The 18,701-nt window shown below is 30.7% G+C and overlaps 5 protein-coding genes across 5 annotated transcripts; 4 read left to right on the top strand and 1 right to left on the bottom strand.

Annotated features, from left to right (window-relative positions):
• Positions 1–675: 675 nt before the first annotated feature.
• On the top strand, positions 676–3,039 carry FG379_000409 (uncharacterized protein; the record flags this gene model as incomplete). The annotated part of the gene is made up of 1 exon (XM_067325820.1): positions 676–3,039. One exon carries the CDS (start codon positions 676–678, stop codon positions 3,037–3,039), a length of 2,364 nt encoding a protein of 787 aa, XP_067182661.1.
• A 950-nt stretch (positions 3,040–3,989) lies between these two features.
• Positions 3,990–6,917, top strand: FG379_000408 (uncharacterized protein; the record flags this gene model as incomplete). Its single annotated transcript, XM_067325819.1, has 1 exon — positions 3,990–6,917. One exon carries the CDS (start codon positions 3,990–3,992, stop codon positions 6,915–6,917), a length of 2,928 nt encoding a protein of 975 aa, XP_067182660.1.
• Positions 6,918–7,021: 104 nt separating this feature from the next.
• On the bottom strand, positions 7,022–15,175 carry FG379_000407 (reticulocyte-binding 2 A; the record flags this gene model as incomplete). The annotated part of the gene is made up of 5 exons (XM_067325818.1): positions 7,022–13,017; positions 13,078–13,177; positions 13,546–14,096; positions 14,159–14,240; positions 14,387–15,175. 5 exons carry the CDS (start codon positions 15,173–15,175, stop codon positions 7,022–7,024), a joined length of 7,518 nt encoding a protein of 2,505 aa, XP_067182659.1.
• A 633-nt stretch (positions 15,176–15,808) lies between these two features.
• FG379_000406 (nucleosome assembly) lies at positions 15,809–16,390 on the top strand (the record flags this gene model as incomplete). Its single annotated transcript, XM_067325817.1, has 1 exon — positions 15,809–16,390. The coding sequence occupies one exon, from the start codon at positions 15,809–15,811 to the stop codon at positions 16,388–16,390; it is 582 nt and encodes a 193-aa protein (XP_067182658.1).
• Positions 16,391–16,755: 365 nt separating this feature from the next.
• On the top strand, positions 16,756–17,994 carry FG379_000405 (uncharacterized protein; the record flags this gene model as incomplete). Its single annotated transcript, XM_067325816.1, has 4 exons — positions 16,756–17,099; positions 17,205–17,608; positions 17,680–17,871; positions 17,957–17,994. The coding sequence occupies 4 exons, from the start codon at positions 16,756–16,758 to the stop codon at positions 17,992–17,994; spliced, it is 978 nt and encodes a 325-aa protein (XP_067182657.1).
• Between the last annotated feature and the right edge of the window lie 707 nt (positions 17,995–18,701).

Below are 18,701 nucleotides of genomic sequence, written 5' to 3'. Positions count from 1 at the left end.
GTTCCAAACATAATATGAAACCAAGAAGAAAGAAAAGAAAAAACCTTAAAATTAATTTTATACTGCATACTTTAGGATACAAGTGTGAATAAATGGATTTAAACGTTAAAAACACAAAAAATTATCATGTTTCAATATAAGTGATAGTTTTTTTACTTTCTGAATTTTCATAAATAGGAATTTTACACATATATTAGCTTATTAGTGCCACCAATTTGAAATAGGTGGACTTTAAATAGGATAAATATGACAGATAAACCCTATATGGTAAGTTTTAAACAGTAACCAAATTAGTAGATAAATTTTACTTATTTATTTTTTTAATATTTACATATATACATATTTATATGTATAATATTGAAATCCAAGGATTATTTTAATAAAATGCATGCGTGCATGTCTTTTGCACTCTGTAATGTGTGAATAATAGTGAAGGTAGAAAAGCTAAAAAAAAATAATTAAATAAAGAAGGAATTTGCTATATTTGAAAGTATATTTATGTCTTATGACAACTAAGGGTTACTGTCTTAGGTAACAAACTAGGTTAGGAAGAATTTCTGAAAGTTAGGTTAAATCATAATAAGATAGCATTTATAGGTAATTAGTAGAAGTGAATATAGGAGTTGAATGAAAGAACTAGCGTGTAATAAATTAACTTACTAAAACTATATTAAGATGTACCAAATAGATCCATATTCGCCTGGATACATTCCACGGAATAGCAACTATAATGGCAATTCAAATAGAATTGATGAAGAATGGTTGCAGATGAATGATAAATATGAACACAATAACAATGAATACAACGGATACGAAGCTGAATTTGATAACGGGGATGAGGGGGATGAAATAATTGAAAGTGAATTTATAGATACTAACGATGAAGGCAAAGAAGATGTAATATGTTGTCCAATGGAGATGCTGCACAATAGACGTCACTTAAAAAATTACAGACAAGAGAATAAGCGTAATCTTAGAAAATCAGATTTAAGAAGGATACCAAAATTCAGGAATCCATGGATGTTTCATAATGAATGTAATTCTAAAATACCCAAGGATAGTCCGTTGACTTTCGAAGAAGCTCAGGTAATAAGGGAGATATGGCAAGATACAAGAGCCCAATATAGTCCAAGTGACGGTGAGATAGAAAAAGAGTATCTTTTTGAAGAAGAGTACGACGATGATGACGCAGAAAAAAGAAGGTTGAGTATTATAGAAAAGGGAGCAAGTTTGGTTAGATATTCAAGACACTATGAGCTCCCAACAATTTCGACAATTATTAAATCTTCAAATCCAGAGCAATTTAGGAGCAGATCATTGTCTCCGTTTATAAGAGACGCGAGAGAAGAGATGTGGTCAAGGACCGGAGGCTATGTAAGAGGGTCAAATAATAGATACCATTATGGAAGGAACGAGTATAATAATACCAGAGACGGTGAATACACTGACACTAACAACGAATACATTCTCAACTGTAATGAAATACAAGAAATTGGTATCAATGGTCAGTACAGAACTAACAGAGGCCAAACAAGAGGTAGTCAGTACAGAAATTCAAGTCTACTGTCACCATTACAAGAAAAGAACTGCGAATACAGGGAAGATGGTATGGATGAAAGGAAAGCAAACAATGGGAATGAGAACAATATGTTAATAAATGGTAATGGAATAACTTTGAATGTTCCGACTTTTTCGGATATAAACAATTTAGGAACCCATAGAAGTACAGTGCAAGGGATTAACTCTGAGTTTAGTTATTTAGCAACTAATAATAGTGGAGTAAATTCAAGAAGAGCAACTTCCCCAGAATTAATTTCATCGTCTAAAAGCACAAGTAGAGGCCCCCCTCCAAGGATTGGTGTTTTAGAGCCAATGGAGACTACAGAAGGATTGATTTCCCCCGTGAATCAGAATAGAAGCCCGATTCTGAGCACGCCTAGAATTGGAGTTGCTACACCTAGATCAAGGCATTCAAGAGTTCCTTCAAATCACAATTATACAGACAACATTCCTGTTGTTTCACCCTCAGCAAAACAAACAGTTGTTTTTCATATGTTACCCGACGCAGATAATAATAATTCAAAAGCAACAATATTTGCAAATCCTGATACAAATAACGTTGTAACAGAATTACACATAACTCCAGGTGTTGACATTAATGTTATTTCGACCCCAACTGGTCCTGCAATTGAATATGAAATATCTGGTGGAAGAAATGCCAAGGCTCATATAAACTTTTCAAGCAATCCTAATACAGATAAATTGATGAAATCTGGTGAAATACCGAAAATAAACTTGCCAGAAAATGGTAATTTAGATGATGTTGAAAGTAAAGGCAGCATTAATTATAGCCAAGTATCCGGGAGAAGAAATAAAGGTCATGGTGATTTGTCATTAAGCCCAAATGGAAGGAGAGTATCGACTTTTGAGGAGGAGTTAGATTCTGATGTAAAAAAAAACAACCAAAGAGGAGGATTTGGTGGTGTAGGAAGTGCCACCAATAACAATGGCCGTTCTCCAAACAGTTACAACAATATTAATCAGAGTGTAAAACACCATTCATCTCGTTCAACAGTGGAATCTCCAGTAGGTCAATCAAATTACAGAATTGATGACAACAATATTAATGGTAGTATGAGTAATACGAAATTGATGGCAAATAATGATGGTGTTGCTGATAACAACATTAATGTAGAAATCACTGGTAGTGAGAAAAATGAATATGCAAAACATAAAATTAACGACGGCACATTACTTAATGAATCGGTTGGCTTAAATGGGATTGAATATAACAACAATATTGAAGATGGATGTGATGAACAAAAGAATGATACTTCCAATCCCGACGTCGAGTATAATATTGTAACAAAGAGCCATCCAAATCCATTCGTTCCAATAAGAAGAATTCAACAAAAGAGGACTGGTTTTACAGGTTGCATTATCAATACATTAACATGCACAAGAGCAGATACTGTTGAACTGAAAACTTTTAGAGCCTTAAACCCCGTGGAAGTGGTACACAGAACCTCTAATTTTTGAGCATTGTATTGGAGCTTATTATAAATAAACAAATTATTTGTAGTATAAGTCTGATATGTAACAATAGTAATAACGTACTCCATCTGACCCAACAAGTAGTCTGATTTTTTCCTTATATCAGAGAAAGGTGAAGAATATTTACAAGGTTAAAATAAATAATAATATTTACTTACATGTAAAAATCACATTATTTAGTAAAATAAAATATGAAATTGGGATATTTTAGAATTTTGTTATTCAACTCTATCGTCATGTAGCAAATAATATATACATAATTTTGGTCATATCAAATAAAATAACTAGAGCCCAGTAAATATTTTAAACATATTTAATGTGTCAATATTTTGTATACATGTTTGTATGTGCTTACGTGTATATACACACCAATATCCCTGCATCTGTTACAAACCAAATAGTAAATTGTAGTAATTCTATTACTTGGAAACATTGCCAACTTTTTCTTTTCAATTGAGATAATTCAACAATTGAACTATAAAATTTCGTCACTTAATATGAAGCTGTTAAAAAGACTTCAGGAAATACTTTATGTAATGAAATAACAGTTATATTAATGACTATGTTATAGTCAATATTTATTATATATTCTAATATAAACGATGAAAATTATCTTTAAGTTAATGTTGATTATAGTGCCTCTCTGACTCAACTTTTTTTTACCTTTGGAATATATATATTCTGTGTTATTTTTAATTTAATCTAGTTATTTCCCCACTATTTGGTTCAAAATATACTTGCATGCAACTTTTGCTGTATTTTGTCAAAATGTCGTGTTTAAATGTGCTTCTTGGAAGTTGCCGCCTAAAGAGTAGTCCCGCTGTGGTTTTTTTTCTTGTAATGGATTAAGAATATAAATTAATAATTTTGTTATCATTTTAAGTTTTACTCATAGGCTAAAGAAATTTAGTCAGGTTATATGATTGGTATCCAAAATGGACTCTGTTTTTGAAGAGAAATTGAGTATTTTTGTGGGTACAAATGGTGTGTCTGTAGAAAATGTTGCAGAGGTATCAACAAACAACAATGTTGAGTTTATTTTAGAGTCAAGATTAAGCGAGAATGTTTATGAGAATAAAACACCTGAAATTAAGGGTAAGTCGTGGATTGTTCAAGACAACCTAAATTTGGGGAAGGATTCGCGAGAATTGAGTATATGTGAGACGAGAGCTTTAATGATTGTAAAAGCAACAAATATAGCTATGAGCAATAATATTGATAAAAAGATAATGATGTGGTTGATTGATCAATTGAGATTCGGATCCTCAATTCCATTCAGGTTGAGGTACTTTGATTCCGATAAGGAAACTCTGAGTTATTTATTGCATGAATACTTAAAATATGTTGGCAAGGAAATATCAAAAAAAGATGGAGATAATTTTGTAAATGGATTTTCGGCAACGCATTCCCAGCTAGGACTTTATTTGGGAGTATGTTCTTCACTCAGATATTACGGTGAGTGTGTAATTGCCTTATTAACTGAATCAATGTCGTATCCTCTCTGTTTTTTAACACACATCTCAACCATATCTACGGAAGGCTTGTTTGAGACGACAAAAGATATAAAATGGTTACTTGAAGACTCTAAGATTAGTAGAGAGTCAAAGTGGGAAAATAAATTATTGGGTATAAAATTGACTAATATTGTGTGCTCATTGGGTAGCTTTCAGGATTCAGTTGAATCATTATGTAAATGTTTAAAGAAATTTTTGCTAAAAAATTCAAATACAGTAAGCTACAAAGGTATCGAGAATTCAATAGAATATATTGAATTAATGCCAATTGTAGAGCCGACTAAGAGATTAATGTTGTCACTTTCTAATCTCAGAAGGTCTTGTTTGGAATTTATGAAAGAATTTATTCCAACAATAAAGGTAAATGTTGCATCCTCAGCTTACTCTGATTTCAAGTTGGACGAGCAAGTTTCTGTCAAGGGTTTGGACATTTTTAAAATGATAAACACATGCAAACCAATAAAACAGATAGATATTGAATATTTAAATTCAAAAATTGATTATTTTGAGAGTGAAACGAAAACTATCGAAAATTCTATTCATGTTTTAGATAGTTCTGATGGTGACTTATCTAGAATGATATTTTCCATTAAAAAGCTTATTGACTCCAATCTGGAAATGTTTACAATTCTTAATTTGGTATCGATTCAGGAATTGTCTGGAAAAAACTTTCAACAGTACACAATTGGTGTTGAAAAGGCAAAAAAAAAGGGAAAGACAGAAATAACATTAACTTCACATGAATCAAAAAATATACATTTATTTAGAATCTTAATTTTGGATTTCCTAACAGAATTAGAAGGTGATCAATGCTTATATGAAAAGTTATTTAGTAATTTACGGGATTCTTCGATTCACAGGTTGTTTAAAAAACTTAAATTAATATCTACTCCGCAGAATCAGACACTTAGAATCCCTAAGATACCAAAGGGAACTCAAGATGTATCACCCTACAAGATGTCAATTAAGAATATTGTATTTGACACTATAAAAAATGTATACAGGACTCATGGTGCTGTTGAGATAGATACGCCTGTATTTGAGCTCAAAGATACACTATTGGGGAAATACGGAGAGGATAGCAAACTTATATATGACTTAAAAGATCAAGGTGGTGAACAACTTTCACTTAGATATGATTTAACTGTTCCTCTTGCGCGTTACGTTGCCACATCCGGACTTGATCACTTAAAAAGATTTCAAATAGGGAAAGTATATAGAAGGGATGAACCGCAGATGTCAAGGGGGCGTTTTAGGGAATTTTACCAGTGCGACTTTGACATTGTTGGAAAATACGATTTGATGGTGGCAGATGCGGAGATAATAAACATAGCAACAGATGTTTTGTCATCGTTTTCAAATTGGATTGGTAAGTTTGTAATTAAGATTAATCATAGGCAGCTTTTAAATGGAATTTTGGAAATATCTGACGTTCCAAGTGAGAAATTTAAGGCAATATGTTCTTCAATAGATAAATTGGATAAAGAAACCTGGGAAAATGTTAGAAATGAAATGATCAACATTAAAGGACTCTCTGCCGAGTCTGCCGATAGAATTGGAAGAATAATAAATATGTCAGGGAAACCACTTAATTTAATAAACGAAATAAAAAATAACAGCGAATTTATGATTAATGAAAACGTTAAAAAGGCAATAAGTGATCTCGAACTTTTGTTTAAATATGCAAATAATTGCATTGACTATTTGTCATTTGATTTATCTCTTGCTAGAGGTTTGGACTACTACACTGGTGTTATTTACGAAGCGGTTATTGTAAATGATAGCAAAAGCGACGGACCTATGCAAACTGATAACTATGTTAACAACGTCAATGTTGGGACAATAGCTGCTGGAGGTAGATATGATGAACTTATAGGTATGTTCTCCCAAAAAAGTATTCCTGCAGTTGGATTTTCAGTTGGTGTTGAGAGAATCATGTCTATTATTGAAAAAAAACTAGATAATAATGTTAAAGTCACAAACAAGGGATCATTTACAGATTTTCTTATTTGTAACATAGGCGATCCACACATTGAGTATAGATTCAAAATTGCATCATTATTATGGAGAAATAATATTTCATGTGAAATATCCTCAACTGGGAATGGCAAATTGAGAAAACAGTTAGATTTTGCTTCTAATAATAATATACCTTATTGCATTATTATTGGTGAAGACGAAATAAAAAAAAATACAGTTCAAATAAAATCAATACATAACAGTAATAATAACAACGAAGATAACACATCAAAAGAAATACAGTTTGATTATATATTAAACTATATTAATGATATATTTAGTACTTGTGGATCTACTTATTCCAAGTTCAAGACAGAATTTACAAAGTGAACCAACTTGGCCAAAAAATTTATTTTATTATAATCATGAGAAAGAATGAAACAAAAACCTATATTTATTATGCACATCTAATTATATAATACTTGACAAAATAACTAATTCGGGTTCACTCTTATTTTACTATTAAACTTTTTTGAGTGTTTTGGCGAAAAGTGATACAACTGCAACCCATAGTCCTGAAATCTATGTAGTGCATAATCGCCTATTAAACTCAATACACGTTTAAAATCACGTTTAGGTATAGAAAGCAAACATGTATTATCACAATTTGATATCACTGTGGATGTTCTCTCATCGAAGTTATTAATAATTGACCATTCGCCAAAATATCTATTTTTACCAATATTATAATCACTTATTTCCTCCATATCACCTATTGGAATCCCTTGTATTGAAACCTCACCTTTAACTATTATATAGAACTTTAATTCCTTGCTATTGCATGGACCCATTTCTAATATCACATCTTGATTGTTATATATCTCTACTTTCAAACAACATGAAAATATTTCAAGTACATTTGTAGGCCAATCTCTTATATTTGGTGTTTTTAACAGTATTAAATATATATTTTTAATTTTTTCAACTCTATCATTTATCATTTCAACTAACTGATCCGTTTCTTTTCTAGATAATAAGTAAACTATACTATCTTTTTCAGCAATTAAAGAAACTTCTATTGCCTGCTTGCTTGAATAATACTCCTTCCAACCGTACAATCTCACCTTATTTTCAATTTTTATCTCCTCCAATTTTGAGTCATAACCAAAGAAACCTGTTTGCATTACGGAGACAACACCTTTATATACTATTACCAATGGTGCATTCGGATCACCCTGATTTAAAAATTTGTTACCTTTCTTCACGTACTTTTTCTCTAATAATGATAATAACCATAGTCTTTGATTTGTATTTAATACAGCAATAGGCTCCAAATAATCAAATGAATCTAATAATCTCATATTATTTTCATCCTTCATTATCTCACTCAGTAATTTCTCATCTTCACAAACTATATTCTCAAATTTAGGCTTAAATTTGCTGTAGTCTATATTTCCATCACTATTACATAATAATTTTGATACCGTTTCACCACCTCCACTAAAGTAATCTTGTGCCATATTAAATAATCCATAACCAGATTCAAGTTCCTTTGCTTCTTTTATTGTTATTTCAGAAGACACCAATTTAATTAATGTACTTAACGATACCGTTTTGCTTTTTAATATATCTAACTGCTTCAAAAACAATTCTGTTGCTTCAGGACGTGTAAATCCTGCTCTACCTCCTATTACTATAAAGGTATCTGTAGAAACACTTCCTCCCGGTACAACACCACCTAACTTTGTGAATGTGTTGTACACTCCACCGTCTATTTCCACCAGTCTCCTATTGAAGTCTCTTAATGATAATTCTGATATTTTTTCAAAATTTCTATAAAAAGTACCTATATACAATCTATCGGTTAATGGCTCACTTAAACCTTCAAATATTTTTGTTAAGTCAGTAAATGTTGCATTAATGTGCAAATACTCGGAAACATATTCCGCAAAAGCATCCATATCTACCCAGTTACCTATAAATAATTTATCATATTTTGGCCATTTCTTTATATATTCTTTACTCGGTTGGCATTCTTCATCGAATAATGATATTGGTGGATTGTTTTTGAATTTCTCTTTATGCTCTTTTGTAACATACTCCTCATAGATATAATTAAAACATTCATATAAACTCATGTGTTTTCTTAATATTCTTGATTGTATATCTGATTTTAGATATTCTAGATTTATCTTTTTATTATTTAATGATTTCTCTTCAATCTTGTTTTCATCTTTAGAATTGTTATTTGAATCATTATCTTCACTTACGTCACTCTTACCGTTTTCTAAATCAACCTTTTCATCATCGCTTTTATTTTTATTTCCAGAATCATCAATATTAGTCTTAATTTTATCGGTTTTTACTTTAGGAGACATCTTACCTGCTTTTGGAACTATTTTTAAGTCTGGAAATCTCACATTACTTTGAACAGGTATTGGGAACTTTTTTTCGTACTTGGATTCCAGTTCCACCAATTCTTTTTTCACTTCCTCACTTAGTACACTGTTTATTACACTCCCTGATATTGTAGCTATTATTACATTCTCTGATTTTGAACTACAATAACAGCTATACGGATATTCCAATTCATTAAATAAATATTTATCACCTATACTTGTACCTGGTGTTTTATCTCTGTAATTTTCAGGAATCATGCTAAAATCACCATCAACTTTTAAACTTACAGATCCATCAAATACTAATATAAAATCTTTTGCCAATTCACCTTGTTTAAATATACATGTTTTTGAAGGATATCTTGTAAATGTTGTATTATCTAATAATTCTTTTCTTTTTGGATCACTTAATTTCGAGAATATCTTATCATTTTCATAGTAATCTTTTATTGATATGAAGTTATCTTTCAATTCTTCTGTTCTCGGTTTTACTTTCTTTTCCCATATTTCCGGTGTTAATTTCCATAATATTGTTTCAGAGTTTGTTCTCAACATTTTTGTACTTGGTTTTTTCTCAATCATTTCTAAACCTAGTAAATCTCCTGCTTTATAACTCTCTATTATATTTTCACCATACCAAAGTGATTCTATTGAATCAACTCCTCCTGTTGTTATTACTGATAAAGAATAACCATCTTCATTTTTGCCCATTATCTGGCTTGAGCTCTGCAATTTTTCTCTCATAAAATATGTGTCTACTATATTGTATAACTCTTCTTTGCCTATATTTTTAAATATTTTCATATTACTTAATAATGAATCAACTACAGTATCTATCTCACCCTTTCTTATTGATGGGTTTAATGATAGCTTTCTACATGGTGTTACTCGCCACAAAGCCCATTGCGAGTTTCTATACGATTCATCCTTGTATACTTCCTTTGGTGTTATATGTCCTTCTATACATTGGATCACATCCTGAACCTCAACCAATCCCCCTTCTATATTGCCAGTCATTTCACCATATAATTTACCTAGTGACTTATTACTATAACCTGAATCTTTACATATTCTCACAAAATCGTCCAAATTCATTGTATCCTGGTCATAAACATTTCCCAATTTAAATGCCTCATTAACCCCACCATATATTTCCTTTAAGTGTTTAAATATTATTTCCGGATCTGCTGTTGTCTGTGGTAAATCATATACAAATGAATACAACAACCCAACCGTTAAACCATTGTCTTTTTTATTCACTATTTTATTATAAAACTCTTTACTTTCTGAAAATGATAAGTATATATTCAAACCTTCAATAAAATCTCCGAAATCCGATATACTTGCCATTTTCTTTACGTCACCTCCACACATTACTTTATATCCGTTCCCCACTGTGTCATAAACTTCTATTATTCTTTTCTTCAACCTATCCTCCAATGGCAAGTTCTCAGTTTCCGGATTTAAGTTCATATATATTGCTCTTTTTGTTGGATCTTGCATTATCAGTTTTTCTACTTCCGAACTTTCGTTCTGTTCATTGATTAACTCCTCCTCATGTAAAGATGATAATAATGATGACAATGACGATGATTGTGATAACAATGACTCTTTTCTTTCTTCTTTAAAACTAATTTTTCTGTTGGTAACATCACCAATATTATTATTTTTGCTTTCATCGAAGCTTACTATCGAATTCTTTCTCAATTCTTTATTCTTGGATACTTCAGAATTATTGTCTGATTCTGATAAAGTATTATTATCACTATCAATTTCATCACCACTCTTTAATGGTTTAATTTCTTCTGTAGATTTTATCTTTGACTCAGAATCAGAATTAGAATCGGAATCAGAACTTGAAACCGAGTTAGAACGTGAATTTGAACTTGAATTGGAATTAGAATTTAAATTCTGATCTGAATTCAACTTTGTATCCCTACTTGAATCTAGTTTTTTAATATTATCTTTATCCTTTTCTAATGATTGTGATAATAGTGAAGACGAATTTGAAGCCGACCCAGACCTTGATGAAACTGAGGATAAAGATGATCTAGAGGAAGATAGAGATGACAATAACGATTGTGACTGTGATTTCTCTTCTCTTATTGAATCTAGTCTCTTATACTCTCTTGAGTCTGATTTATTTGTATATATTTTTGCACTTTGCAACTCTATTTTACTATCTAGTTTATTTAATGTAATATCTACCTGTAAATCATTATTTTCATTATTTTTATTTGTATTATTATCAACTTCATTACCAATATTAATATTATCATTAGTATTATTATTGTTACTATTATTTGTTTCATCCTTTGTCTCCTTTTTATATTGAGTTTCTAGTTCGTTATCATTAACATCTTTTTCTTTAACCTCATCTATTCCCAATTCCTTTCTTATATTCATAATAATTTGAATTAATTTTTCAGAATTTGAATCATTATCACCTGTTAATTCTATGTAATTATCCCATATTTTATTCATACTCAAATTACTCAATCCCAATTGATCTTGACCAAATTTTACAAATGTTGATTTTGACAAAGTTGTATTTTTAAAGGTTGAAACTAATAATGGAAGTTCACATCCTTCGTATAACTCATCCAAAACTTTAACAAAATCAGTTAACTTTACTTCAGAGAAATCTTCATATATTGGATGTACTTTTTTATATAGTGATAATTTTGTAATAACTTTGTTTTGTTCCATCAATTCCTCAAATAATTTATTATGATCCACTTCACTACCTGGTATCTTGTTCTTTTTCAAAAATCTCGCAAAATTTTGCATAGTTACCCCATTATCTAAATTTGGTTCCATATCCTTAAATGCCAAACTTAATTTACTGTAACATTTTAGTATTTTTTTCTTAAACATTAAGAAATATTGTGAAAATTTTACTATTACCTTTTCATGTTGTTTTTGGGTTGTTATATTCTTTAACGAAGGTTTCAGTACTGGAGGTTGTGCTATAACTTCACTTTTAAGTGATACTATTGGTGGTGATTGTGTTGGTGGTTGTGGTGGTGGTGATTGTGTTGGTAGTTGTGTTGATGGTTGTGGTTGCCTTAATATTAACTTCTCATCATTATTTTTTTTAATTCCCTTGACTATTTCCTCTATTTCTTTTAGTTTTTCCATTTCACAATGTTTTGGGCTGTTGCTTTCTTCCATTAATTTATTTGTCTTGTCCTCCAAAATCCTTATTTGATCACTTAAAGAATCTATCCTTTTTCCTATTTCATTCTTATTATCATTGAATGTAGACTCAAAACTATTATGCACTTGTTTAACTACTACTTTTGCTATTTCATTCATATCTATTCCTATTCTAACTGGGGAATGTGGTTTTTTAGCTGGATTCTTTCCACTAGGAGATAACGTTTTTCTTGATGATGAATTGGGTTTTATACTAGGCATCACTAATGGTGGAGCAAACAAGCATTCCGTATTTTTAGCCAAAGTATTTTCATCTAAATCCTCAATATTATCGTTTTCTTTATTCTCTAATGGTATTGGTTTTATTTTATTCAGTGATTCATTTAGCAAATTTTTTCGTATTCTAATGTCTGGTGCCAACATTTCCAACATTCTCTGAGTTTTCCAATTGTCATATTCACTTGGCATCTCAAGTTGAAAATCACCTGGTGACATCCCACTAGATAACCAAGTATCTACTATGTTCGAGTTATTGTCACCCTTATCTTTAAACGAATTTGTTTTCTGTCCCATACTTTTTTCAGAACTGAGTGATAAAAAAGGTTTATTGTTCCTCAAAAGCATATCCATTGACGCTGGAACAAAACCTGAACGTCTAATTATTTGGCTTGCTCTTCTTTCAGCATCCTGCATCATATATATTTCCATGGGCCCCAAATCTTTATCTTCATGTAAGCTCTTAATTTGTTTCTTATTGCTCTCACGATCATTGCCTTTTTCATCATTTTTTATTGGTCTGATTACCATTGCATCTGTAATTCTTCTATTTCTTATCTCCTTCATTTTACTAAATATATGACTACAAACTACTTGGTCTTCTAACCATCCTGATAACTTTTCTATTCTTCCTCTATATAAATTGTACCTCAGACCTTTAAAATTTTATGGTTATTTAATTAAATTTAATATTGAAATATTTAAAAAAAACTTACCATTTTCATTTGCTAACATTGAATTCCTACCTATGTTGTCCAATCCAGCACTTGAAACTTCCGAAGCAAAAACTGAATTCTTGTTTTTCATTATTTGAACCTAAAATTAGAGGAAAATATTCAAAAAAATTGACATTTATTTTCGGATTAATTAAATAAATACATGTTATTTAAGTATTAAAATAGCAAAGTTAATTTTAATTTAATTTTTATATCATTTAAATGCAATTAGTACATTTATTTTTATTCACTTTTTATCTATATAGAAAGGCTCTATATTGATCACATTTTTTTGCAAGTAAATCATTACATATCCACACAAATATCAATAATATTTCATGTTTATTATTCTGATATGTAAAGTGATTATGACGAAGATCTATGACTTCTATGGGAATGTGAATGCCCTTGACTATGACTGCTTCTATGTGTACTTTGATGAATGTGACTTGTTTCCCGTGAATTTACATCATCTTGCTCATGACCATGACTATTACTAGTATGATCATGATTGCCACTCTCTAAATCATGTGTTTTTTCTTGTTTAACATCTTCGGATACAGTTAATTTTATAAAATCTCCATTATCCGCATTTTTGTCAAACTCGATGTCGTAATTCAATATTTCTCCTTCTTTCACGGAGCTCTTGTTCGTTTTTAAGGCATCCCCACTTTCCTGTACCTTAGAGAGTCTATTTACCAAACCAATTGTTAGGTCTGACCGATTATCCTTTGGAGGCGGCATTATAGATCTCATCATCTCTTTACTCGCAATGCCATGATCAATAGCTCCTTCTTTATATATATAAGAGTGATTACGTACCCTTAGGGAAGCGACTTCATTCTCAAGTTCAATTATCCTTCTGTTACACGTTTCTAATCTTTTTGTATCTGCTTCTATTCTTTGTTTAGCTAATCTCAATAACTTCAAACTTTCACGGTCTGCATTTCTAAACCCTCCTTGAATACCTGTTCCTCCAAGTGGTTTTCCATTATCGTTTGAAACTCCGTTTACTATTTCTATTAATGTTTGAACACAGTTATTAACATTTATTTACAATATTTCATACTATGCAACTTACCCTTGTTCCCTATTGTTCTAAACATTTCGCACCCATCTTTTCTCTTTATTACTGCGCTTAATTCATACAAATATTGTCTTAGCTGCATTAAATATGAGACATTATTAGATTAATACCATATTAAAAGTTCGTATATATGCATATATTTTTGTTTCAATAGTAAATATTGATAAAAAAACAAATTAACTTAACTTATTTAAGCCAAATTTGTGTCTATGATTAACTTACCTCACTAACGATCGTATGCATATTGCTCTGCCAGGAACGTGAAAGCTGAGTCTCAAAAGCAAGTCTTCTTTCAAGTTGTTGATTCACATCCAACGCAAAACCTAGCTTTCTATGTAACGTTAATATTTGATTTTTTTCATCGCTTCCCTCCAATGGAACATTAAATCTTTCTGCTAAAACATGATCAACCTTAATAATTGCTTCAATTTCTGCAAGTCTGTCTACAAGCGAAATATTCTGTACTGCTATTTCGTCTCTCTCATTAGTTAAAGTAGTCAATCTGTGTTCCCAAATATGCTTTTCATATGTTTCAAGCTTGTAAGAAACAGTTTCTAGAATTTCATTAAGTATATACTCGCATTGGCAAAGCTTCTCCCCATTATCAGCTGAATTTGATGATAAATTATTATTATAGTCTTCTGAAGGCATTAAACTTGGGTCTCTGTTTTGCATAGCTAATTTGTATCTAGTGTTCGAACGAATTAAACGTTCCATTTCTCTTTTAAGTCTACAGTTTTCCTCATTAAGCTTTCTAAAAGCTTCAGCTATCTCCTCAGTTGTAGCATTTTCTGGTACATTTACACCACTTCTATTCTTGCTTACTGCTCTGTCCAATTTAGCTACCAAATTTGCATTATCGGTCTTTAGGACATTATTCTCATATCTCAGCTGATTTGCACTGCTTTGCAAATGAGATACATAATCCATATAGTCACTCTTCTTATATGATCCACCCGAATCTATTAATTGTACCCCCTGATTTGCTAATCCACTTTCATCTGATGACATTTTGATATTTTTTATACTTGACCTATCTTTTCTTTTGATGCATGATCAACGTTACATATTTTATTTTGATAAAAGTTTAAATATTAATTATACCTGCTCCATTACCAGGTTGTACTTTGCTTCTTTTTATCCCACTTTCTTCACACTATTCTATTAACATGTACATGTCGTTCAAAAACCATATAAATGGCGCCATGTTTGGGCGGGTCTGTCAAATAATTAAATTTTGTTCTGGTACTAAATAATTGACATAAGTGTAGAAATATGTTAATGTACTTGTCTGTAGAGAAGATCTTAGGTAAGGTCGTGCTCAATTAATCGTTTTTTTTGCGAATAAGCTTGCTTCGTTTATAGTTTAAATTCAATCATCCAAGATGAAAAAGCAAAGGTTAGACAATGACAATGCAGTCGAGAACTCAGATAAAGGGTATGTTTAAGAAGAATTCGGTATATTTTTTCAATATTTTATCAATTAAACCCCCTTTAGAGATAAACAAGTTGAAGAACTAAGTGATCAACTCCTTATTGAGTTAGAAGAAGGTAAGTTTTCCCCTTTCTGGCCGTTCACTGTAAATCCGTCTATTTACTTGCATTGTTGCATCCTTACTCGCATTTATAGTTGATTCAAAGCTTATGGAACTTGACAAGGAATGTGCTAAAGAGCAAATGGTGATTCAAAGACAATTCGATGAAAAAAAGAAACCAATGTTCGTGAAGAGAAGAGAAATTATCGAGAAAATACCCAAATTTTGGGCAAGAACCATATCAAAACATCCTGTATTTATAGAAAGTATGCAAAATGAGGATATCGAAGTTTTAGAGCATTTAAAAGATATTGAGCTTGATGACAACTTGGATGACGAGGGATCTTACAAAATTAAACTTACTTTTGATGATTCTGTTTCAGAACACATGGAACCAAGTGTTCTTATTAAACATGTTATTTTCAAAGATGGAGTTGAAACAGTTAAGGAGGTTACTAAAATTAAATGGAGAAGTGAATCTCCAAAATCAAGAATCTCAAAAAGATTATTCAAGGAGGGCAATAGTAAAGAAGAGGATGAATTAAATAACGAAGAGATATTTTCATTCTTTGACTTCTTTACTGATGATGTAAATGGGGATGGCATTGACATTGGGGACATTATTCGCAGAGACATCTATCATTCCCCACTTTTCTATTTTTGTGAAGAGAATGCCAGTGAGGATGAATAATTTGCGGTTTTATATCATTCAAATTTTTCACCACGTTAAATGAAAAACAATCTGTTTTTAAATGATATTTAGTTCTGTACTCTGTTATCTGTTCCTATCCATTTCTTTGTTTAACCACTGTTATTTTCTTTCTAAGGCAAAGAACATTGGCATCTATATGAATATCACTTAAAAGGCGCCAAATTGTCTTTAGTATCATCTTATGCCTGTGTTATATAAATATAGAGTGGAATGCTGCTGTATTTACCGAAGCTGTAAAACTGTTTATTTGTCTACCGTTTGATGATAAACAAGGACTAATAAGGTTTGTATTATTTTGCAGTGACATTCTCTTCTTTTATCTTTCCTGAAATTACAGATATTTAATGTCAAATTATATAAAAGTAGCTTTGGATGACGAACTAATAAAGAAATTTAGACCATGTCGTGTATTTAAGGACGCTGTAACTCCAATCTCGTGCATGGATTGGAGTGAAGATGGAGATTCTCTTCTCATATGTGAAAATGATATACTAAGGGTTTATACGATATCATCAGGTGACATTTCAAAGACTCATCATTCAAGGAAAAACAGTTTGGATGCAATTAAATTTGCACATAGCAATAAGTTATGCGTAGTTGCTTCAAATAAAGTTGATGGGGACTCTTTCGTTCGAATTTGGGACATCCAGGAAAACAAATATCTTAGAGCTCTGAAGCTTTCGTCAAAGTAAGTTCTAATGCTATTTTTGTTTAAATAAAAATCTTAATTTATCAATATTTTACCAATAAATACTTACATAAATAAAAAAAACTCAATAAACTCTATTATTAGTATTGTTCATGGAAACGGTATTTCAGTGCATCCAAACAAAGATTTATTCATTGCTTGTACAGATGATTCAAAGGCAACTTTATATAATTTCAAGTTAGAAAATCCAATATCAACGCAAAATACAAAGAACAAATGTCCTGTTTCAACTTTTGATCCAGATGGAAGGACATTCGCAATTGCCACTGATGATCAAATAATAACTGTATATGATTGTAAAACATTTTCCCCATTTGATACCTTTAACTTATCAAATATTATTGACAGGAGGGGTTGTATTGAGCATATTTCTTTTAGTCCAAATGGGAGGAATATTCTCGTAAAAACAAACAACGGAAGAATTTTCACAATAAATTCATTTAGAGGTGATTTAATTCACGAATATAAGGTTCACAACAAATCACAAAGTAAGTTTATTTTTCAATATTATTTAAATAGTGTTTTTAATCATTCAAATTGTTTAAATATTTTTTTTCAGATAACCAAAGATATAATTCAAAAACGAAACCCATTTTTTCAAGTGATTCTCAGTTTGTATTGCAAAGTTTAGAAGATACAAGTATCCACTTATGGTCAACAAACACTGGAAAGCTGCTAAAAACTTTCCATGGGCACATTGGACAACCAACATGTATTTCATTTAATCCGAGGAAGGCATTGTTTGCCTCAGGTAAGTTCTCAAATTTGTTTTTTATCAACAAAATTGACCGAATCTATATTTAAATTACCTATTGTCGTTTTTTTTCTAATTAAAGCCTGTATTAATCTTATATGGTGGAGATTGGAAATATGAACAATATCACTGTATATATCATTATTCCTCTAAAAGTTTGAAAAAGTGACATTCAATAGATCACATGAATTAATTTGGAGAATACTTGAATTTTATTTTCAAACCAAGTTCTAGATTTATTTTCATTGCTTTTTTTCTAATGATTTTAGAATCTAATGTTTTTTACATCAACTCATTTTGTCCTTTATTTATTTCAGTGTGGTTTCTTAAGCAATTCCCTTTTTTTGTCCTTTTTTCCTCACTCCCAGTGGTAAATTATCTTAAATGCAAACATTTTGCACTCTTTTCTGTCAGAGCTTTCATTACTAAAAAAGTTGCATGTATACCGGTATAGTGATTATAATTGGGCGCGTATATTTTATTAATTTTTATTAATTCCAAAAGTGAATATTACTAATGGTGCACAAGAACAAACACAAAAAATGCTAATCAACAATGTATAAGTGAAACACATTGTTTAAAAGTTAAATACAGTATTTGAGAGAAAGTGTTAACATGTAAAATATACAAATTTGAAAGAAAATAGGAAGCAAAATAACGAAAGTTGTACGAACGAATACAAGTGAACAAAATAAATATAAATGGTGTTTTAAGGAGGAATAATGTTGAATATATGTAAGGTTTTCTTTAATTATTATATTTATGAGTAATTTGTAAAAGTGGCTCCAAAATAAGTGTGTGGGGAGGTCAAATTTAAGAGAACAAAT

This window comes from Cryptosporidium bovis (assembly GCF_009768925.1).
Source record: "Cryptosporidium bovis isolate 45015 chromosome Unknown contig_11, whole genome shotgun sequence".
NCBI lineage: Eukaryota > Apicomplexa > Conoidasida > Eucoccidiorida > Cryptosporidiidae > Cryptosporidium > Cryptosporidium bovis.
The sequence above is the reverse complement of the archived record's forward strand: the minus strand, read 5'-3'. Positions and strand labels throughout refer to the sequence as shown.